Genomic DNA, 20,371 nt, shown 5'->3' on the forward strand with positions numbered 1-20,371 from the left:
TTTGTATTGGGCCGTGGAGCAGCGTCATATGAATATGCCACGCGGCTAGGGTTGAATGCACTCGGGAGCGACGCTGGACATTGGGTAACAAACACACTCGCTTCTACATCACAACCCCTGCACAACATCAATCGCATCGAGATAGACTACACATCTCCACTTACAGTGTATCTTCGAACAATATGAATTTGTGTCTTATCTTCCTACTTTACTTCTCGCATGTGGCCAAAGGCCTTCTTCTCAACTCCCCACTGCTGGACTCTTATGACTACATCAGTAAGTCACGACCGCAAATGGAAGCAAAAGACAGGCAGCTAACGTGAGCAGTCGTCGGAGGTGGTCCGAGTGGGCTCACGGTTGCGAATCGTCTTTCAGAAGACCCTACCGTCAACGTACTCCTGCTCGAAGCTGGACCGGCCGACAACAACCAAGCCTGGATTCAGATACCATTCTTTGCGGGCCAAGGTGTCGGAAGTTCTCTGGACTGGAATCTTCTGACCGCGCCCCAGACCTACCTTGATGGCAGGACTCGTGCACTTCCACAAGGACGAGTCCTTGGCGGTGGAACCGTTCTCAACGCCATGCTGTAGAATAGAGGCGGTATTGGCGATTACGACGACTGGGTTGCACTCGGCAATCCTGGCTGGAGCTTTTGGGAGCTTTTACCATACTTCGGCAAGGTACAAACCCACATGCCCGCCGCTCAAGCAATGACGCTAATATGAGTCGTCTTCAGAGCGAGACCTTCACACCCCATTCACAGAGTGAGGCGGCCAATGCTGTTGGTATCAATCAGAACCCACTGGTTCATGGCTCCAAAGGGCCTGTCAACGTCAGCTTCTCGAACCATATCTACAATGAGACAGTCAACTTCTTCTCGGCGTTGAACGAACTCAAAATGCCGGTATCTTTCGATCCAAACGATGGTTTGATAGCAGGCGCCTCCTTTCTACCACTGTCGCTCAATCCGGCGGCCCAAACAAGGTGCGATGCTCGCTCGGCATATCTGGAGCCGTATACTATGAGACCTAATCTGTGGGTCTCCACAAACCAACATGTCACCCGCATCTTGTTCGAGGGAGGATCTGGTAACCCCAATACTACAACACCAACTCCCGGCGACTCAAATATTGGCCAAGGAAGCTCGTTTTCCAGACCTGATGGCTTGTTCTCAAACATCACCCAGAATGGCATTGCATCTCTGTATCGCAGGTCATGGTCGTGGATACTTCTCGTCGAGGCCTTCAAGGCTCATCTTTCTCCTCGGAAACGAGAGCCGACTAATACACCGGTGACTTCCGTCGGAGAACCCGTGAGAGCGAATGGAGTCGAAGTCAGTATGAATTCCCGTGCTAGTATCTGTATGAATACTGACCGAGATGTAGTTTTCTTCAGCAGCAGACGTACCAAGGAAGAATGTTACAGCGACTAGAGAGATCATCATTGCTGCCGGCGCATTACACACTCCTCAACTTCTCAAGCTTTCGGGCCTCGGACCTTCGGACGAATTGCAACTACTCCAGATCCCCGTTCTCGTCGATCTACCAGGCGTTGGCATGAACTTGCAAGATCATGCTCTTGTCGGGGTGTTCTGTAGGTACCTTGTCTATAAACTTGGAAGCGCATCTGACAGTGTCATTAGATCCTTACCAGAAGCCTACATCCTTGACAAGCATGCAGATTGCAAATAACCATACGCTGATGAGCCAGTTCAGTGCCATGTACCAGGCAAACAGAACTGGCCCTTGGACAGCAGGACCTCCAGACGGGAACGCGTTTCCTGCTCTTTCGTTCTTGTCAAACAGATCTCTGTCAATTATCACGAAAGCCCAAACACAGAAAGCGTCTGACTTTCTGCCCTCAGACGTTCATAAGACTGTACTCACAGGCTTCGATGCCCAGCGTCGACTCTTAGTCAATGCTCTGCGAGACCCAAAGAGAGCGGTATATGAGTTGTTGAATTTCAACTATGGAGCTTTTTCCAATGTGAACGTGAGACCATTCTCTCGGGGTACTGTCAAAGTAAGCACAAGCTCTCCACCACTATGCGTCCAGTTGTTGCTAACTTTTGAGAAGCTGAACTCGTCGCGTCCGTTTGACCCTCCCATCATTGACCCCAGATATGGTTCGAATCCGGTTGATCTTGATGTTCTGCTCGCCTCAATTGTGTACAACCGCCAGGTGCTTGAGACGACATCAATGAAGTTATTAGAGCCACTTCAAGTCAACCCCAGACTGAATGCTACCGACCAGGAAGTAATGGATTTCATCAAGGACAACATACAAACAGAATTTCACCCCAGCGGCACCTGCGCCATGCTGCCCCTGGATTTGGGAGGTGTCGTGGACCCCGATCTGCTCGTCTATGGCACTCAAAACCTAAGGATAGTTGATGCTTCGATTATGCCTCTTATTCCTGCGAGTCATCTCCAAGCGGTGGTATATGGGATTGCTGAGAAGGTCAGGACTGCGATGCCTCCTGTTATGCAAGAGCTGACGATTAGAAAGGCCGCAGACATCATCAAGAATGCGACCTCGGGTGTATCACCAAAGATGCAGCCGTCTCTTTCATCCTCAACACAAGGTACAAATCCCAGTACTGTATCCACAGCTCAGTCAATGCCTATGTCTCCGAAAACGCCTCCAGTCTCATCTTCTGCGCCGTCACCGGCATCGACTTCGCAGCCATCGCCAGCCATTCCTTCGCAGCCGTCCACTGTATCCCCAGTACAGCCTTCGACATCTTCTCTGATTCAGTCGTTACCAACTGCGGCTGTTGCGTCTCTCCCGATTTCAACCTCACCGGCGGTCTGTTTACACCCATCGACATTCGTCTGTACATGTACATCGGTCTGCACGTGTGTATCTATCTGCACATGCGGAGTGACCCTCGTACCCGTCTCGTCGAAACCAGCGAAATTGACACCTTCAACATCGATGTTGATCAACCCGGCGTTGTCATCTTCTACCCCAACAGCGAACTCGGCAGGGAACGCATGCCCGCATCCTTTGACGTCGTCATGTCCGCCTCTGAGAACTTCGGTGGCTTTCCAACCCTTAAAGACGCCTCCTTCCCTAGCCCTAGCCCTTACATACGCACCTACATCATCCACAGCATCAGGTACAACTCCGGTGCCGTCTGTCCTATCATCCCCTGCAGTGTCGTCATCCACTGGCTCTTCTACCACTCCGGCACCGTTGCTGAGTTCTGTCCGCTCCGCAACTTCATCTGGGGAGCGGTCCTCCCGCTCTTCCTCGAAGCGCTCGTCGTCGACGTCCGATTACACGAGCAGGTCGATGTCCAGTCAGTCAACCATTGCTTTCGCAAGCCAACGGATAACATCGTCATACTTGTCTTCCTCTTCGTTTCCCAGTACCTCGCCCAGCACTCTTTGGGTGACCATGTACGTAGATCCAACTTGAAAATGACTAGTTGACGGAAAGTGGCTAACCCAATTCTCCAGATGTCGCACAGTACCCATGTTCTGAGACAGTACCGCACCATCTCTGGGGAGATTCAATGAGCCAGTTCGGCATCGCCATATTGCACTACGGCCATGGTGATGCGGAAGGAATTTATGAGACGACGTGTGGCGCCGTGAGTTAGACAGCTGTGTGGGCAAGCTATGAGCGGTTATTTTTGAGTTCATTACCTCGTACAGATCGATTGTTTAGCTGCAGACTTATAACGCAACATGTTAACATAAATGCCTCCTTGCAGACACAAGGATCATGATGATTGATGAGTGTCAGAAATTGACAAAGCGCACAGACCATGCTGAGCACGAGGCAGAACCAAGATTGACGTGATGAATGCACTTTTCTTTGACGCATCAATTTCTTTCTACAATCATTGGTAGGAACGAATTTACGAAGCATGAATCACGGAGTAACAACAACAGATCCCGGAATACGTGGACACTCTTGTGTCTGACATAGCCCGTCATATATTGTCGTCGACGCACCCTCTGAAAAGAAAAGTAAAGCTTCTACATGTCACAAGTCGACGTCGCAGTTGGAGATCAGTACGGTTTACAGAGATTGTGTGAGATGATCATCTAAGGTACCGCCTTATTGCACCAGACGTATCAGTTGTGGAATGCACATGATTTGTTGTGCTCCTGCGATCCACATTCTCTCTTCCCTGTCTTTCTTTGTCAAGAGTCTTGAGAACCGACTAGGCAGCTGCCACCCTCAGAGATGACTTGCCTTGAACACGCATAGAAAAGTGATGTTTCTTAAGTAGTGGAGACGTTCGCAGTAAACACCGTCAAGGTCCGACCAGCTAAGTACTCCCAAATTGCGATTATGCTCGAGGCCGTCTGGATGATATTGACAATATCACCATCTATTGGTTTCCGGCGCTGTCGACCAGTCCCCAAAACATCAGTTCCTTTGTTGCCCGCTCGTTGCGATTGACGTCACTGCCGCACTTACAAACGATTATACTCTGGTGTCGTCTAAATAATGAAAGAATCTCCTCGCTTGGCTTTAAGCCACGATCAACAATCAAAAGTCATTTCCTATGCCGGATATACGGGCTTGACTCTCCACACTCTACGGATAGACTCTATTCTCGAGATCGGCTGATGTTCACGAGGGACAAAATAATCGACGCTTCTTCTCAATCACAGTGTTTTGGTTGGCGGCGCTACAAAGTCAGACGTTCAACGATCCTGATCTACAAACACACGAGTCGTCCGTATCACATACAGAGCAAGGCCGTCCTCGGATCTAGAATGGCACACTCGAGCTCTTATTACGCACTTTGGACACAGCAGACACATCTCTTCACTGAGATTGACCAGCTCAAATATCACACCGCAGACATTGAGCGACAACTCGCACGAAATCAGCGAACGTTGGTAAATCCAGAATCGAAACGCTGTAATAGGAGGAAAGCCAAATGGGTTGCCAGTTCACAGCGGAAATACCTCAAGGAGTCAGAACGCACACTCCAATTCCTCTTGCAAGCTCTCTCAGTCTGTCAAGCGCAGATCGCTCGAATACATGCTGAGGCATTATGGCAAGCAGATGAATACAACAACTTTGGTCATCAGTACAATGTTTCCTCGTTGGACGAAAACCTGAGGCCTACACAAGAGACCTTCAGATACCACAGCCGGTCCGCGACTCCAGACTCCGGGTTTTCAGAACCAGCATTGTATGCTCACCCCTTCGATCTCGATCTGACACAAGACGACAGAAACCACATCTTCTCGCACCAAATACAGCATCCCCCTCCCTTGAGTATAAACACACAAATCCTGAGGCCACAAGCTACACATTTACTCCCGACACCATTGAGTCCGACAGCAGGCGACTTTACGCCAACGCCCAGAGCGACCACGCACAAAGCCATAAGCCCACTAGCACCCCCATTCAGTCCCTTTGTCTTTGGCAAAGCCAATCCGCCAAGTCACAGCCATCCAATCAACTCGAAACCACTGTTCAAACAACCAGTGTGGGCCTCGCCGCTTGAGTGGAGTGAGCAAGTCGCTGCTGAACTCACACCCGTATCACCTACTTCCAAGATTAAAGAGGGAGCAGACGATATAGGGATCAAGAGAGGATATTCTGTTGCTGCGATTGAGTTGATAGAGAGCCGATTGAGGCATAAGAGACAGATTAGTGACGCTGGGAGAAGGGTAGGAGTACAGGGGTGATTCTGCGTTGTTGATGTCGCATTGACATGGTTGATCAATACCGCTTTTGGTTTCGTCTCGTGTATAGTCAAGTATCTCTGTGACCAAATTACGTACATTCTACAAGATACACCCGAGGTTGTTGTCGATACTTTCAAAGTCATTAGAGAACAAATGAGACTTTGGTACATTGCAGTCGAAAACGTCCACCGGACAAACATTCTCAACTCGGACGAACAAAAATCTCCGATATGACCAAGGAATCGATTCGCATCCTCCACTGAAAGTAGATCATGTCGTCTTTCGAATAAATTTTTGGAAAGAGATGCGTTCGCAGAATGCTTCCGCTTCGAGGTGTTTTGGCGAAAAAGCCAATGTCACTGACGGCTTCATGAATCCTTTGCATCCTTTGCACGCCCGGAGCTGGTCGGATGCGGTGGGTGCATCAGCAATTGGCAAAGGTAGGGAAGGGTATAATAATAATTACATGACTCTGGCCTCTTGACGTTTTTGAAGTCTTGCTCTCTTGTCCCTCTTTTTTTGCTGTTCCTAACCACGACTGCTTTTCGCGGACCACGAAATATTTTCGGACGCTTATGCTATAAAGTCTCTTTGTGCTTTTCTGACATGTGTGAATATCTTTTCATTTCTGGATGGCCGCTTGTTTGGCACTTATCCAATCCTGATATTTATCTTCTGCATGTCTTTTGGCAGTGATGAGCCAAAAGTGCAATAAAATGGATCCCAAAACTCTGCCTTGAGCAAACTGCACATATCTGCACAATTGCTCGGCTTGCTCACGACACTCTTGGATATACTCCTCTTTTCCTGGTAGCCCGCACTGGATGAGTACGGAGTTCAACTGGATGATTGTCGAGCAGTGTTGCGACATGAAGCCATGGACTGCCAAATTGTTAAAATGGTAGACCATTGGGAACAACTCGTCTTCGCCAGGGACTTCGGTGGGCATGTTGTTTGTGGCTATTAATTCTACGATCCATTGATCGTAGAGTTGTTTCACGGTTGTCCGTAATTCGACCGTCTTCTTAATTAGTTCAAAGGCGTCGTATTGGCCTGCGGCTGTCCTTTGGGCGTTTCGGATCAACCCTGGTATCTGGACGTGGATGCGGAACATGGATTCTCGGATGTCTCCTTCTGCTGAGTCTGGATCTCGAGCTAGTGTGTTCCATTCTGGACTGTCCAGGAAGCAAGCTTTTCGTTTGTAGAAGGCTTCCATTACCTGCACACTCGTTAGCTTCTGGTGATAGCGACCAGGACACTGGATATGGCCACTCACAATGTAGTATCTGCACACCAGATACATGGAGTAATCGAAGCTTTTACGATTTGTGTAGGCACTAGGACCTCGCACTCGCATCATCTCCACTGAACCACCGGAGTGCCGTACCCACTCATCCTCTTTTCGATTCGACATGAGCTAAGAAGATAGTCAGCTCTGAATCTCCAGCATGGGTCGACCATGTCACCTCGTAAAATGTGAGTAGCATCACTGTGCTCTGCAACTCGGATTGCGCCGTGGCAGGAGCCATGAGGGCCTTTCGTAACGTCTGGAGAGCATACCCGTAGTAGCCACGACTGACATTGATCATGTTTGTGTCCTTTGTCCGTAAACCAAATTGCATACAAGCGACCGATCGCATAGCCAAATCCAAGGGTGTGGTCGAACCTATACGATAATAGACAAAGGAGAGCCAGTCTCGTATCATCGAAGGGCCTTGCGTCGGTTCTGCCGAGGGCGGCGCAAACCCGTCTATCAATGCTGACATGATTTGCAGCTGTTCCGTCCGAGGCAAATGCAGCGACTTTACACTGTCCACCTCTGGAGGGGTTGTCGCAACAACAGAATCCCTACGTAGGTCTGAAGAATCGCTACCGAGACTACTGCTAGAGTCTGTCGGTGACGCCGAGGATATTGAGTCGACTACTATGGGTCGCGTATTCCTTGACACGACCGTCATCGTCCTGTTTCTGAATTGGAGATCTCGGGCATAGCCTGGACATGAACGTCCAGCCTTTTCGCATTTCTGACAGGTCGGTCGTCCTTCATCGCACTGTCATGTCGGAGAACTGCGTCAGACGCGAAAGAGCCTAGGGGAAGTGGTCCATAAGGGGGGATGATGAAAGTACCTTGATGCGTCTCGACACACATGTCGCACATCCTGTACTCCTCGGCACGCCGACCATAATCTTCTCAAACGGCGGGATATAATGTGTGACGACGCAATGTGTAGAAGTAAGAATAATGAACCCGACACCGAGAAACAAAGGGAAGGGCAGGCTCTGATCGCCTAATTATCTGTATGTTTCTCTCTTGTCAATTTTAAGTTTCCCTGCTGCTCAGAGCCAAGGCGGGGTCATAGGGTGAGCAGGCGAAGGGGATGGTGTTTGAGCGTTCGACGGGCATCGAGGCCCGAAGCGGGAAAGGTGACGGCGTTCGCGCTCGAGCCAACTTTCCGCCTGCTACCGAGTAATCAGGAAGGACGTGATATGGATGCACCGCGGATCTTATCTGATCATGGCATGTTTGCGAGGTCTAGCCTCTAACTCTGGAAGAGATTGGCAGCGTAGAAGATGTAAGCGAACCTGATCGCTCGTCAATTGCACATTTGGTCTTGTATATTGCTTGGCTGCTAGGGTTACTGGTTAGTCAACATGAACAAATGCAGCTAAGTGCAATATCACCCCGTATTCACTAGGGTGTTCCTAGGTTGGTCGGACTGTTGGAAGAGAAAGTAGTCGGATTGCAAAGCAGGAAATAAGGTAATCCGCATCTGGGTTCTTAGGGTTTTGCACGACTTATTCTGAAAATGAGCATGAGTCGTGGAAGCCACCAAAATAATTCTTGCCGTTAGGCACACACTTCGCTGCAGTTCTCGAAAGACATCGAGTCTGAAGATGGTCCTGCATGTTCGGGTAATACTGGATGTACACAGTGCATTCGAATAGTCGTTATGTCCATAGCATTGACCCAATTCGTTGTATAAAAATTCCGACGTCAAATAACATTTCTAGTGGGTTCTTTGCCTACTGTGTTCCTTTCGCTTCAGTCTGATACTCGTTCGTGTCTTCCCACATGTACTACTCCCGGTTTAATGTGTTGTGGTGTGGTTTCTGAAGTAAAGACAACAAAGGTCTTATTGCCTAGTGTCTCCACCATTGCTGTGCTGTAGTCAGCATGAAGCAGCGATATTGCAATCATCCAAAACGTACTCTCATCTCTCCAACTGCAGCGTTAGCAGCATCTGCTCCAAGTGTTGCACCGAATCCCCACATCATGGCGCTTACAGCTTGACCACCGTACATGCGAGCGTAGTGGTGGCACTCATGCTTCTTGCCCTCGTGCTGGAACAGTCCACGGTCTTGCTGTGGTGTGTCTTTGTCCGAAGGTGCTGTGTAGAATGCTGGAGCTTGAGTCGACATTTTGAGGGAAGTTGAACGAGCAAGGAGATTGATCTTGAGCCGCAAGATGTGAGATGGTGTATGTTCAACCAAGTCAGCTCAAAAGTGTTGATGCCGAGCGTTACCGTGGTGGCTGGAGAGCTTGTCTTGTATGATGTCAGAGCTTCTGCTAGTCGACGAGTTCGCCGATCGCTAATTGTGGGGACTGGAACTCAATTGTAAAGGCAAACCGACCTCACTGCCAATCATCTTTCTACAAGGCCCTGGTTTGATATCTGTCTTTCGATAGTAGGCAAATCCTAGGACTCCAGAGCCTTTCTCCTCACGTTATTTCGACAGACTATATCATCTGCTCAACTAGAGCGTCGCTGGCTCGATTGATCAGCATTGTGCAGAACTGTCACAGAGACGTCGAAGAGACTGCTAATAATGTATATGTGAATGTCTGAAATGTGGCCGGAGGACCGGAATGATACTGTATCCCAAGAGAACTGAATAGATTGCGCACGCTTTTGTCGTCGAGATTACTCGTCATCGTCGTCTTCGTCAATGACTCTCCTTCTCTTGGTCCTTGAAGCCTGAGGGACATCATCATCTTCGCCTTCTGCGTCCTCATCGTCTTCATCTGGACTTGCACGCTTCGGCGCACGCTCCTTGGGCCGCCTGTCCTCGACGATGCCATCATCCTCATCGTCATCATCTTCGACAGCTTCTTCTTCGTCACTGCCGGCGATGAAGTCGTCCTCTTCATCGTACTCGTCGTTGCCAAAGTTGCTCTTCTTGCGACCAAAGTCTTCGTCTTCGCTGTACTCGCTGTTGGCACGTTGACGTCTCTTGGGCTTTGGTCTGGCTCTTTGGCGAGTACCGCCACCAAGCTCGTCATCCTCGAGCATGCCGGCAGTAAGGCCTCCACCATAGCCTCTGCCACCCAGACCAGCGCGGCCAAGGGCGCGACCATTCCTCTCACGCTCTCTAGTCTCTGCAGCCTCTCTTCGCTTGCGTGCACGATCCTTTTCTCTTTCTGCGACCTCTGCCTTCTTCTTGGCCAGCTCAGGATCCTCGTCAATCTTGACAAATTCGATACCACCAGCACTGCTCTTGTTCTTGCCCTGTGAGATGGCGGCCAGCGAGTTTTGTAGCTTCTCTAGTGCGTCGTCCGTGGTAGCAGCTGAAGGAAGAATGGACAATCCAGCAGTGATCTTGTGAGAGACGCGAAGAAGGGCATTAGATGGATCAGGTACAGTCAAGTAGGTGTATGAGTCGTAGGCATGGTCTTTTCTGCCAAGCTTCTGACTTGTGGGGGTTGGCTTCGAAGGGTTGCGCTGGCGAGGAGCAAGAGGATTGCCCTCTATCTCGTACTGTTGGGTGGGGTTCGACGCGAGTTGTAGTGTCAGGCTGCCGTCAGACCAGCGCAGAATGCGTGCGTTGGACTGGATGTTCTGAGGATTGGATGGAGAACGTCTCCAGTGGACGGTACTGATAGCGGTGCTGAAGGCCGAGAAGCCAGGTGCGGCCTCGTGCGAGTGGTGGTCGGTGGTGGGTGGTTGGTACGTGGTGTGATGCCAATGTTTGGGGTCAATTGACAAGAATTTGGGGATTTTGGTCAGGTACATCTAGCCATGTCAGCGGTTCAGGTCCTCGTCAGGGCGTCGCATGTCGTACCTCGCCATCGGTGGGTTCAGGTAGTGATTGTCTGCTCATGCTAGACTCTTGAACGATCATGTCCTGAGTTTCCTCGTCCATGTGCTGTTCTGAGGGCGCACGATCATGGCGACCCTCGTCATCGCCAGAATCCAGTTCTTCGTCCTCGAGAGTCCGAAGTGGCTCGCTGCAGATGGTCAGCTTTGATGTGCTGGACGCAGAGATCGACAACGTACGGGGCAGTCTCCTCTTGATCATCGTCATCGCCGCCATCTCCGAACAAGTCATCGTCATCTCCCATGTCGGAGGCATCATCTTCATCGATCTTTGTGTTGACCAAATCGCCGAGCGGTCTCTTTCTGGGGATGATGTCGTCCTCATCTTCACTCAGCTCATCAGGAACGGGATCATTGGCTGGAAGAATGGCACTGGTGACTGCGCCAGGTAGATCCGGAGGAGCTTGATCACTGGGATCTGTGGGTACTTGGTCTGACATTGCGATGTGCCCTGGCGATGGTCGATTGTCGCGCGACGGTTTTGGTTGCGGGAAGAGACTGGACGGAAGTGAAGATGTGTCGAGTCAATGCGACAAGGGAAATGCGATGGCTGGAGTGGAAATAGTGAGTGGCTCACTTGCACCTTTGCATCAGGGACAGGTCGGCGACGCGTGCGAACGATGGCTGGTGTTTGACAGTCGTGCAAACTCGAAGGTCGGACGTCTTGCCGCCGGCCGCAGCGTCGAGCATGTGAAACAAGAAGGGGTAAGTAGGACAAGGACAGCGACTACGCTAAGCATCCTGTTCATATTGCACCCGACTACTACATTTCCACTCCGGCCCAAGCCCCCGTGTCTCTCCAGCTGTCTGCGATAGCTCTTGCGAGAGAAGCCTGTCTTTGCATCGTCTCGACTGAACGAAGCGTCCCTGTGACGGGCCTTGACCGTAATCATGGCCTCTTGGATTTCCAACATGTGAGTCGACCTCTTGCAAGCCTTCCGGAATGTTCCCTTGTGTCACTCGAGTTGCATGCCCTTCATTCGTCTGCTTGCACGCGCCTGTTGTCTCCAGAAAAGAGTCGAGAATGCCTTGCTTCTCTATCAGAATCTGGTACCAGCACTGCCCCTCAATTGTCGAGCACATGGCAACAGCTCTCCCCTTACATGCGGCCCGTCACGATATTTGGCGCGCGAACAAAGCTAACACGTCGAACCGCAGGCGTGGCTTTGGCCGTCAAAGCAACAAGACACAACAAAACAAGGCCAACACCCCTTCACCGACCATGCAGACTTCCGCAAACTTGACCCCTGCTTCCTCGCAGCAGATGCCTCTGTCACCAGGCCTCTCGGCCACAGCGATGTCCTTTGAGAGTAGAGAACCAAGCGTCGACACCCTTAGCAACCAGCGACCACCATTCTTCTTCCGCGAGCAATACGCCAACCTGATTGTCAAAGGCAACTTCATGACTCTGGCAGCAAAGCCCGTCCTCGTCGAAGAGGGTGAATGGTTGGCACATCAGAGTAAGACAAACATCTCGGCCACGAGAGACGGGCACAGCAAACTGACACTCCGCCAGTCGTCGAACAGAACCGCCTACTCGACGGCATGCTCAAGATCATCCAAGAAGCCGACCGCAACACTGGCGTCCCAATCTGCAACCAGCAGACCTGCCCAGCCATGAGCGCCGGCGCCATGACCTACACCTGGCTCGATGCCAAACGCGAAAGCGTCAGAGTCCCGGCTCCCCAATACATCTCCTACGTGCAGAAATGGATTGCCGGTAAAATCACAGACCCTAGCATCTTCCCAACCGACAACCTCATCAGCGCCCCCCCCTCACTTTCCGCCTCAGACCCGAACAACTGGCTGGGCAGAGCCTCAGGCTTCCCTCCACCATTCGCAAGCGACATTCGCAACATTTACCGCCAAATGCTGCGTTGCTACGCTCACATCTACCACGCCCACTGGCTCGAGTTCTGGCACCTAGGTGCCTACAAGGAGCTCAACACTTGCTTCATCCACTTTGTAAACGTGGGAAGACTGTTTGGACTCTTGGGTGACAAGGAGTTGGAGCCCATGGCCCCTCTCCTCGACATTTGGCTCGAGAAGGGCTGGATGGCCCCTCGTCCCACCAGCTCGAGCGGTCTGAGCACAAAGTCGGCCAATCCACCTCAACAGCAGCAGCAGCAGCAGCAGTCCATGTCAACCTAGAAGGCCAGAAATGGAAGAAAGACCTGCTCCTCGTCTCTACGCAAGATCTGAGACATCTTTGAATCCTCTTTTTTCGTAACACAGCACGCACGCATTTGCATCTCTTTGCACAATTCCCATGTTTCTCGCTCGGAGTCTTCTTTCTTTTCCTTTTTTCAATCGTGGGAGAATCGGAGTTTTCAAACAAGGGCATTATTCGGGGTGGTGTCGTTATCAAGCAGAAATACACAGTTTACTCGGGGAGAGGAGAGATGGAAGCCATCCATCCAGATAGCAAAAAAGAAGCAGACACTGCTCAGGAAGCCTCGTGTCTTATCTGTCTATACCAAAGAATGCAAGATCTCAAAACATGCAACAACCTTCCAAGTACCACGAGTATCACATCCACTACCAATTTAACAAATGGGTTTTTAAAAACAGGGCCGTAAAACATTCGAGTTCTGATCAAAAAAGTGAGTTATGCATATTCAGCAGCAACAGAATAAAAAGAGAAGAAAACATGACAACAAAAACGCCGCCCCCTCCGCCAAAATAGTGACAATTCAACTTCTGGGTTTGGTTTCTGTCCCGTCCTGTCCATGCCGTCCATCCGTCCTTGTCAACAAGGAAGAGTGGTAAGCAGAAAAAGAGTCGGTAATGCTTTCGGTCATGGCACTCTTTGTTTTCTCGTCATTCCGTTTTTTGTTATCGCTTTTCTGTTGATTGTTTGTGGTATCGAAGTGGTCGCACGTGGAGAGACACCCATGTGTGCAAAGGGTCGGAGAATAGTAGGGTCCACGATCGTAAGGACGGAGAGGAAAGGTTGAGAGACATGAATTGAGGCGCGGCAAAAACGGACACAAGGTTCAAGCTGGGGATATTGTCTACTGGTGACCAGCCTTGCGGAGCGAGTTGCTCAACCATTCCAGACCCTCGTAAAGACCGTCACCGGAGGTAGCGCAGGTGGATTGGATGTACTGTGAGATGCGTGTTAGAGGTTGCCGTGTCGATCGAAGATAGGATTTTGGCTTACCCAAGCGCGCTGTCTCAAGCTGTGCAGACCGAGCTTGTCGGTGATCTCGGCGGCGTTCATGGCGTTCTGAAAATGAGGTGTCAGCGGTGGTCATGTAGCAGTGGACAGGGCGAGAACTTACGGGAAGATCCTGCTTGTTGGCGAAGACCAGGAGGAGGGCGTCTCTCAGCTCGTCCTCGTTGAGCATGCGCTGCAGCTCCTCGCGGGCCTCGACGACACGGTCACGATCGTTGCTGTCGACGACGAAGATGATACCTTGGGTGTTCTGGAAGTAATGTCTCCAGAGAGGACGGATCTTGTCCTGACCACCGACATCCCATACGGTGAACTGGATGTTCTTGTACTCGACAGTCTCGACGTTGAAACCTGCAGGCAAGCGCTCAAGTCAGTTTCTCGAGTCTGGCGGAAAGCGACGGACGACAACACGGACCGATTGTGGGGATGGTGGTGACGATTTCACCGAGCTTCAGCTTGTAAAGGATGGTGGTCTTTCCGGCGGCATCGAGACCGACCATGAGAATTCTCATCTCCTTCTTTCCCCAGAGACGGTCGAACAGACGCGAGAATGTGAGACCCATGTTGGCGGTGTTGTAGATTGAAGTGTCGTGTGGGTAGTGGTTATTCAGAAATGTCGGAGTAGCCTATCACAACGAACAGGAGCAAGTCAGTAAAAGGCTTCGGTCGAGTTGGAGAATGAGCGTGAAAGCGTCTTCGTGCTGCTGCCAGGTGGCAGTATATTATAGACAGGCAGCAACTTCGCATTCGGTGAAGCGCAACTTGTCCACAAGCCATGACACCCCTGATGATGCGCACTCGAGCGACATGGTCTGAGTCCATCGGCAAAGCGTCTCACGCTCATGCTGGAATTGATCGGATGCGACTTACGGATATATGACACTGGCCGTCGAAGATAAAAGCACAGAGTCTTGTATGGACGGTCGAAGGGGGCAATAACAAGAAGCCCCATCTCCAGCTTTGGAAGTTGCGGTTGGGAGGGATCGTCACGTGAAGTGCCAAGCAACACCTTCCATCTCCCTGTTTTCGCTGACCCCTCGCCATTGAAACTGGATTCGTGGCCACCGTACCAAAAATCGGAATCCACTATTCTCAGACGATCCACATTTCCAACTTCACAACTCGTCGCGTTGTCTTCTGGGCCTTCAATCACAGGAAGATTCACTCTCTTCTGACCAGGACTATTCTTCTTTGCCAGACCCATTCGCTTGTCCATCTTCACTTTCAACGCTTTGTCGCTCCGAATACGGTGGTGAATGAGATTGCGTCAATCTGCTCTTATCGCGTTTTCACATGCAAGAGAATCAACTAAAATGTCATGGGTATCAAAAATCATTATATAAATCTACGCTTCAACCAATCCAACACTTCCGGCATTTATTATGACTTTACCTCAACTCTCTCGTCTGCTGTCGCTTGGGCCTTCGCCTTGTCGACCTTGACGAACCCGACGAATATCACCAGCGCCGCACCAGCCAATCCAACCTCGAGCCAAAACGCATTCTTGTACTTCTGTGCCACTCCCTGGTCTGCGGTCTGAGCCACAGTGATATCTGCTAACCCGAGAGCGACTGCAATACCCAATTGCAACAAACTGTTGATCAAGGCCCCCGCGAGTCCCTGCTGGCGATTTGGCAGACTTGTCGTAATGAAGATGTTTGTGACGTTGAATGTAATATCGATACCAATTGTACAGCACACCATTGCTGGGAACACCCATGGCCAAAAGTTCTGACCGCCTACCGGAACGAGGGCGAAGAGTAATGGTGCGACGATCCAGGCGACTGAGGCGATAATGATAAGTATGGTTCCTGGAAGTAAGTGCAACACAAAGCCTCCCACTGTTGCAATGATGCAACCTCCGACCGCTGCGGGAGACCACCAGGCGACAAGCTGCATCGGTGTTGCTCCTTGAATCTCGGTCATGTATTGAGTAGCGTATAACAAGTAAATTCCGCAGCCGCCGTATGTCAGCAACAATGCAAGCACAAGAGGCTTCATGTACTTGATCTTGAACAGCTCTGGTGGAAGTAGAGGCGCTTCAGCAATCCAGCCCTCCACGTATACGGACAGACCCAGGAAGACCACACCGATGACCATGGTTGCGATGATATAGTCTGTTCCCCATTCATGAGGCGCTCCAGAGCTTCCGGTCAGGGCGAAGACGACCAGGATAATGCCGACAGATATGGTGAACGTGCCTAGCCAATCCATCTTGACGTTCATTGCTCGTCTCTCTGCAATGTCTGAAGGAATGGTCAGGAACCCAGCCAGGCCACTGAATGCGCTGATGATGGCGCCGATCCAGAAGTACCATCTCCAGTTCGCGTACTGCGCCGATATGCCGGCGAAGAAGATGCCCGCAAAGAATCCTAGAGGAGCCATTGCACCATAGATGGAGAAGACTAGATTTTTCCTAGGACCTGGCCGATATATAGATCCGAGCAAGGACATTGACGCTGGCAAGAATGCTGCTGGGCCGAAGCCTTGAAATGCACGGCAGACGTCCAACATGATCTCGTTGGTTGAGAATCCAGCGATGATTGACCAGATCACAGTCCAGATGATTCCACCTACGTAGACAGGGTAGGCTCCGTACATATCCGCAATTCGTCCGAGAGGAAGCAAAAATGTTGATACAACCAACGAGAAAGCTCCTGCTGGCCAGGTCGTTGACTCGGGTGGAATGTTCAGTTCTCTTGCCAGTGTTGGGATAAGAACAATGAAACCAGAGACGAAGAATTCGGACATGAGCTGTGCCATGACCACAGCAAAGATGAAGCCAACTTCTTGAGTTGTGGTCTTGAACTTTTCAGGACGTTCTCTCCCCTTCCTTTCCCATCGCGCTTGTTCCGACTCATCCTCGAGGTCAAAAACGGCAGGGTACCCTTGGTCGTCTGGTGGCGATTCGCGTTTCATCTTGTCGAACATATGCTCAGACTCGAATGAGGGAGTGTTGAGAAATAGATGATATTGGCAAACTATACCAGCGAGAGGACGGAAGGAGCCTCCTCCAAGTATATAAAAGATCCAATACTTCAGTAATGCTTACCAAGGAATACGATGTTTGAAAGTGCTGAGCAGATTACTCATTTTTCGCCATCTGCCCTTACCAAGTATTAAGCAAAGGAAGACAACGCAGAGGGTCGGTTCGAGGCAGCATGACGCTCCGAATACCTTCGTATGTACATGGTTGAGGGTGAGGAGCGCTCCGACTAGCCTGATATCGATGACCGTTAGTCCTTTTTTCTTGGTCGATGAAGACCGCATTCACTTACCGCTTTCGGCGTCAACCATGATCTTGGCCATGTGCGCTTCGCTGCCCGCGGGTTCCTCGGAATCATTGACGAGAAAGCGGTCTCACTTTCTAGCAAGCACGCACTCTGTCGAGTATGAAGATGTAGCGTTCACTTGACTGAGCGACCATCCTCACGCTGATCGTAGTCGTGAAGATTCCTGAGCCTACAATCAGCTCCATTCCAAGAACGATAGCTCGCAATCATAGCACCATCTCGACCCACAGGTCGGATTTTTGTCTACCGTTCTGGAAGATGGCCGTCCATACACGGTAATTGTGTTTCCGATGCCTCACATACAAATTCCGAGTACAGCCTGCTCTTCTAGTATCCTTCTCCTTCTACTCGGTCGACAACTTCTCGACTTGACTTGTGTATCGTCATGTCTGCCAGAACCCCTCAGGTAGAGCAATCCGGTGGCTACTTCACGGACAAACGACACAACACGACGTACGAATTTATTTCACCTCTTAAACTGGATTTGAAGGGGAGACGAGTTCTGGTCACCGGCGCAGCTTGGGACAGTGGAGTGGGCTATGCTGTAGCTACAGCCTTCGCCCGAGCTGGAGCATCCGCGATAGCTGTAGCTGATCTGCACGGAGTGTCAGACGAACTCGTCGTACGACTCAAGCAGGTTGCGACTGAAGCTGGACATCCTGAACCTACCGTACTGAATTACACGGTAAATATTGCTCAGAGGGTGAGAGTACAAGCTATGCATGATGATGTGTCGAGGGCATTCGAAGGAAAACTGGACATCCTGATCAACAATGCTGCTCACATGGAACCGAACAAGTCGACTCTCGAATCCGATCCGGACGTTCTTTGGCAGACATGGGAGGTCAACATTCAAGGACTTATCAACATGACTCGCGCCTTCCTCCCAATGTTGCTTTCCACACGTGCAACCGACAACGGCTTGGGTACCATGATCAACGTAGCCTCCTCGGGTGCCTTGAGTGCTCGTCCAACGACTGCAAGCTATCGAAGTTCAAAGCTTGCCATGTTAAGATGGACTGAGTCCTTACAACTGGAACTTAACGGAAAAGGCCTCTTGACTTTCTGCGTGAACCCCGGTGCCATAAAGACCAAGATCAGCGAAGGGACTGCACCCGAGAGTGTTCGCGATAAGTTTCCTGACAAACCTGATCTGCCCGGCGACACAATCGCTTGGCTCTCTGCCGCACGTAAAGACTGGCTTGGTGGAAGATACGTGAGCTGTCCTTGGGACATGGAGGAGCTTTTGGCTAAGAAGGACGAGATTGTTGAGCAAGACAAGCTAAAGCTGAGAATGGTGTTCTGATTGGATCAGCACAGAGAATCTGCTTGATAGCAAGTTCTGTAGTTGATTTATTCACACCCGATAGAGCCGATTCGCAACGGACGATGTGACTTTACTCTATCAGATCATCCTCACCCACGATCTTGGTATATTGCAATCGAGCAGGAGCATGTTGGCAGACTGAAGATGTGTTCTGGCAGTTTGGTGCCTCTGGAAACGGCAAGCACGCGGGTTGGTCGCGGCAGCCTGAGGCTAGATGCTCTTTCCCAACTCACCATACAACCCATTGCTGCCTCGGCTTTCAAGTCGCACCTTTGGACCCGGTTGGCCTTTCCTCTGATACACATATTCCGCGAAGTAGAGTTTCTCCTTTGACAGCAATATTGACCATCCCATTCACATTTGCAGACCTGGTCGAGCCTACTCACCCTAACGCCAGCCGCCGCAATGCCTCAGAAGCGCACTAAGAAGGGCCTGGCGGTTCTCAAGAACCAGGGTAGGATCAATTTCCATCGTCAACAGAAACCTCAGACTACAATCTCGCCCCTCGTCCAGATTCTCTCTCAATACCAGCTCATGATCATGGTGACGGATCAACTCTCTTCGGCGGACATCGTCCACCTTACCTCCACTTGCAAAGAGATCAACGCATATCTCACTGACGACGAGAACATCTTCGCAAGAATCAAGGAGAGTGCTCATTGTGATGGCAAAGGCATCGAAGCCAGAGCAAGGTGCTTTGGTCACTGGCAGGGTGATGTCACGAAGGCCATTGTCCAGTGCGAGGCTACCGAGCCCATGCCTTGCGAAGACTGTAAAGCTATGGTCTGCAACGTAAGTCTTGTACTGTTGATTGTGCTTCTCGCGTACTCACAATCTCCAGAGCTGCCGCTACCACATCGCCTACTTAGACGATCTCCCCTGCTGCAAGGATGATCCAGATCACTGGGAAAGCCACGAAGCTGATCTCACCACAACCCTCGAGGCCATGCGCCATTGTCACGCCGACCATTGCGATGAATGTGAGCCGAGAGCAACCCACATGTCTACTGATCGCAAATATTGGCATGTGCTGACTACCCTGCGTATCCAGGCCCCAACTTCCACTCTGGTAACTTCCCAATAGAAGCAATCCGTGCTGTTCTCCTGGCCGGTGCTTCTCGCGAGCGTCGTTACTGTTCAGTATGCAAGCCAGGGTTCTGCTACGATGGAGAGCCTGACTTTAGGATCCTCTGCGATAAGGTCCTGGACCGCGATCTCCATGGTGACTGGTGTTGCTGCACCCTGATTGATCAATTTATCGAAGACAGCTGGCTCTGCATACCGTGCTTCATCAGGAAAGAGGCCCAGGCATACAGCCGTCGACTGAAGAGAGAGGTCTACAAGTGGGTCAAGAAGGATGACGAGTCGACTCGCAATCTCATCAAGACTGTAAGTCATCCTACAAGATCGTCCTTTTACGCTGACTGACCATCAACAGGAGTATCTCTGTGATTGTGGTCAGGTCGCCGATGTTCCATATTTGGTCGATTGTAGGTGGTGTAGAGAGCAAGTCAAGACCTCTGAAGTTACCGACCTGCTCGAAGACATGGAGGTTTTCTAGGAACTTCAGGATCTCGATTGTCGTTGATTGTGGTTCATCGATTCGTTTGCATGGAACATGAGAAGGACAGACATGGCATAGCGTAATTGGGTATCACACCCGCAGGCATGGCTTTACGACGTTTTACGAGAACAGTGAGACTGACACAAAGAGCATGAAAATACATCAAATATGATAAACTGTACACATACCACATCTAACTATCTCGCAAGCTCGATTATGATCGAAATTTCGCCCCTCTATTGATTTG

At 50.6% G+C, this 20,371-nt stretch overlaps 10 protein-coding genes across 10 annotated transcripts; 5 read left to right on the top strand and 5 right to left on the bottom strand.

Moving 5' to 3' along the window:
* Positions 1-182: 182 nt before the first annotated feature.
* On the top strand, positions 183-3,524 carry AUEXF2481DRAFT_5820 (GMC oxidoreductase; the record flags this gene model as incomplete). Its single annotated transcript, XM_013487300.1, has 9 exons — positions 183-276; positions 328-551; positions 591-680; positions 737-1,333; positions 1,386-1,593; positions 1,643-2,022; positions 2,077-2,541; positions 2,598-3,404; positions 3,465-3,524. The coding sequence occupies 9 exons, from the start codon at positions 183-185 to the stop codon at positions 3,522-3,524; spliced, it is 2,925 nt and encodes a 974-aa protein (XP_013342754.1).
* Positions 3,525-4,497: 973 nt separating this feature from the next.
* Positions 4,498-5,817, top strand: AUEXF2481DRAFT_40908 (uncharacterized protein). The gene has a single exon (XM_013487415.1). The coding sequence runs from the start codon at positions 4,740-4,742 to the stop codon at positions 5,664-5,666; it is 927 nt and encodes a 308-aa protein (XP_013342869.1). The 5' UTR covers positions 4,498-4,739; the 3' UTR covers positions 5,667-5,817.
* Positions 5,818-6,033: 216 nt separating this feature from the next.
* AUEXF2481DRAFT_40910 (uncharacterized protein) lies at positions 6,034-8,056 on the bottom strand. The gene is made up of 4 exons (XM_013487416.1): positions 7,794-8,056; positions 7,133-7,717; positions 6,943-7,083; positions 6,034-6,885 (listed from the first exon to the last, which is right to left on the bottom strand). Exons 1-4 carry the CDS (start codon positions 7,848-7,850, stop codon positions 6,289-6,291), a joined length of 1,380 nt encoding a protein of 459 aa, XP_013342870.1. The 5' UTR covers positions 7,851-8,056; the 3' UTR covers positions 6,034-6,288.
* A 1,533-nt stretch (positions 8,057-9,589) lies between these two features.
* AUEXF2481DRAFT_5824 (uncharacterized protein) lies at positions 9,590-11,202 on the bottom strand (the record flags this gene model as incomplete). Its single annotated transcript, XM_013487301.1, has 3 exons — positions 9,590-10,678; positions 10,728-10,893; positions 10,943-11,202. The coding sequence occupies 3 exons, from the start codon at positions 11,200-11,202 to the stop codon at positions 9,590-9,592; spliced, it is 1,515 nt and encodes a 504-aa protein (XP_013342755.1).
* Positions 11,203-11,843: 641 nt separating this feature from the next.
* AUEXF2481DRAFT_30310 (uncharacterized protein) lies at positions 11,844-12,913 on the top strand (the record flags this gene model as incomplete). The annotated part of the gene is made up of 2 exons (XM_013487365.1): positions 11,844-12,222; positions 12,279-12,913. 2 exons carry the CDS (start codon positions 11,844-11,846, stop codon positions 12,911-12,913), a joined length of 1,014 nt encoding a protein of 337 aa, XP_013342819.1.
* An 863-nt stretch (positions 12,914-13,776) lies between these two features.
* On the bottom strand, positions 13,777-14,503 carry AUEXF2481DRAFT_5826 (uncharacterized protein; the record flags this gene model as incomplete). The annotated part of the gene is made up of 4 exons (XM_013487302.1): positions 13,777-13,869; positions 13,926-13,991; positions 14,047-14,291; positions 14,356-14,503. The coding sequence occupies 4 exons, from the start codon at positions 14,501-14,503 to the stop codon at positions 13,777-13,779; spliced, it is 552 nt and encodes a 183-aa protein (XP_013342756.1).
* On the bottom strand, positions 14,352-15,238 carry AUEXF2481DRAFT_268555 (uncharacterized protein). The gene has a single exon (XM_013487544.1). It carries the CDS (start codon positions 15,154-15,156, stop codon positions 14,590-14,592), a length of 567 nt encoding a protein of 188 aa, XP_013342998.1. The 5' UTR covers positions 15,157-15,238; the 3' UTR covers positions 14,352-14,589.
* Positions 15,239-15,320: 82 nt separating this feature from the next.
* On the bottom strand, positions 15,321-16,859 carry AUEXF2481DRAFT_47271 (uncharacterized protein; the record flags this gene model as incomplete). Its single annotated transcript, XM_013487467.1, has 1 exon — positions 15,321-16,859. One exon carries the CDS (start codon positions 16,857-16,859, stop codon positions 15,321-15,323), a length of 1,539 nt encoding a protein of 512 aa, XP_013342921.1.
* Positions 16,860-17,273: 414 nt separating this feature from the next.
* AUEXF2481DRAFT_268585 (uncharacterized protein) lies at positions 17,274-18,752 on the top strand. Its single transcript, XM_013487545.1, has one exon. It carries the CDS (start codon positions 17,619-17,621, stop codon positions 18,537-18,539), a length of 921 nt encoding a protein of 306 aa, XP_013342999.1. The 5' UTR covers positions 17,274-17,618; the 3' UTR covers positions 18,540-18,752.
* AUEXF2481DRAFT_268606 (uncharacterized protein) lies at positions 18,753-20,204 on the top strand. The gene is made up of 4 exons (XM_013487546.1): positions 18,753-19,352; positions 19,402-19,540; positions 19,612-19,949; positions 19,999-20,204. Exons 1-4 carry the CDS (start codon positions 18,966-18,968, stop codon positions 20,119-20,121), a joined length of 987 nt encoding a protein of 328 aa, XP_013343000.1. The 5' UTR covers positions 18,753-18,965; the 3' UTR covers positions 20,122-20,204.
* Positions 20,205-20,371: the final 167 nt, after the last annotated feature.

This window comes from Aureobasidium subglaciale (genome assembly GCF_000721755.1).
Source record: "Aureobasidium subglaciale EXF-2481 unplaced genomic scaffold scaffold_13, whole genome shotgun sequence".
NCBI lineage: Eukaryota > Fungi > Ascomycota > Dothideomycetes > Dothideales > Saccotheciaceae > Aureobasidium > Aureobasidium subglaciale.

What these genes read in the sequence shown, in the direction of transcription:
- AUEXF2481DRAFT_40908 (XM_013487415.1), top strand. Translation starts at nt 4,740, where the DNA reads ATGGCACACTCGAGCTCTTATTACGCACTTTGGACACAGCAGACACAT.
- AUEXF2481DRAFT_40910 (XM_013487416.1), bottom strand. Translation starts at nt 7,850, where the DNA reads ATGGTCGGCGTGCCGAGGAGTACAGGATGTGCGACATGTGTGTCGAGA. An exon ending in TGCTACTCACATTTTACGAG is followed by an intron (nt 7,084 to 7,132) that starts GTGACATGGTCG and finishes CTATCTTCTTAG; the next exon opens with CTCATGTCGAATCGAAAAGA. An exon ending in TGGTGTGCAGATACTACATT is followed by an intron (nt 6,886 to 6,942) that starts GTGAGTGGCCAT and finishes ACGAGTGTGCAG; the next exon opens with GTAATGGAAGCCTTCTACAA.
- AUEXF2481DRAFT_268555 (XM_013487544.1), bottom strand. Translation starts at nt 15,156, where the DNA reads ATGGACAAGCGAATGGGTCTGGCAAAGAAGAATAGTCCTGGTCAGAAG.
- AUEXF2481DRAFT_268585 (XM_013487545.1), top strand. Translation starts at nt 17,619, where the DNA reads ATGTCTGCCAGAACCCCTCAGGTAGAGCAATCCGGTGGCTACTTCACG.
- AUEXF2481DRAFT_268606 (XM_013487546.1), top strand. Translation starts at nt 18,966, where the DNA reads ATGCCTCAGAAGCGCACTAAGAAGGGCCTGGCGGTTCTCAAGAACCAG. An exon ending in CGCCGACCATTGCGATGAAT is followed by an intron (nt 19,541 to 19,611) that starts GTGAGCCGAGAG and finishes CTGCGTATCCAG; the next exon opens with GCCCCAACTTCCACTCTGGT. An exon ending in CTCGCAATCTCATCAAGACT is followed by an intron (nt 19,950 to 19,998) that starts GTAAGTCATCCT and finishes GACCATCAACAG; the next exon opens with GAGTATCTCTGTGATTGTGG.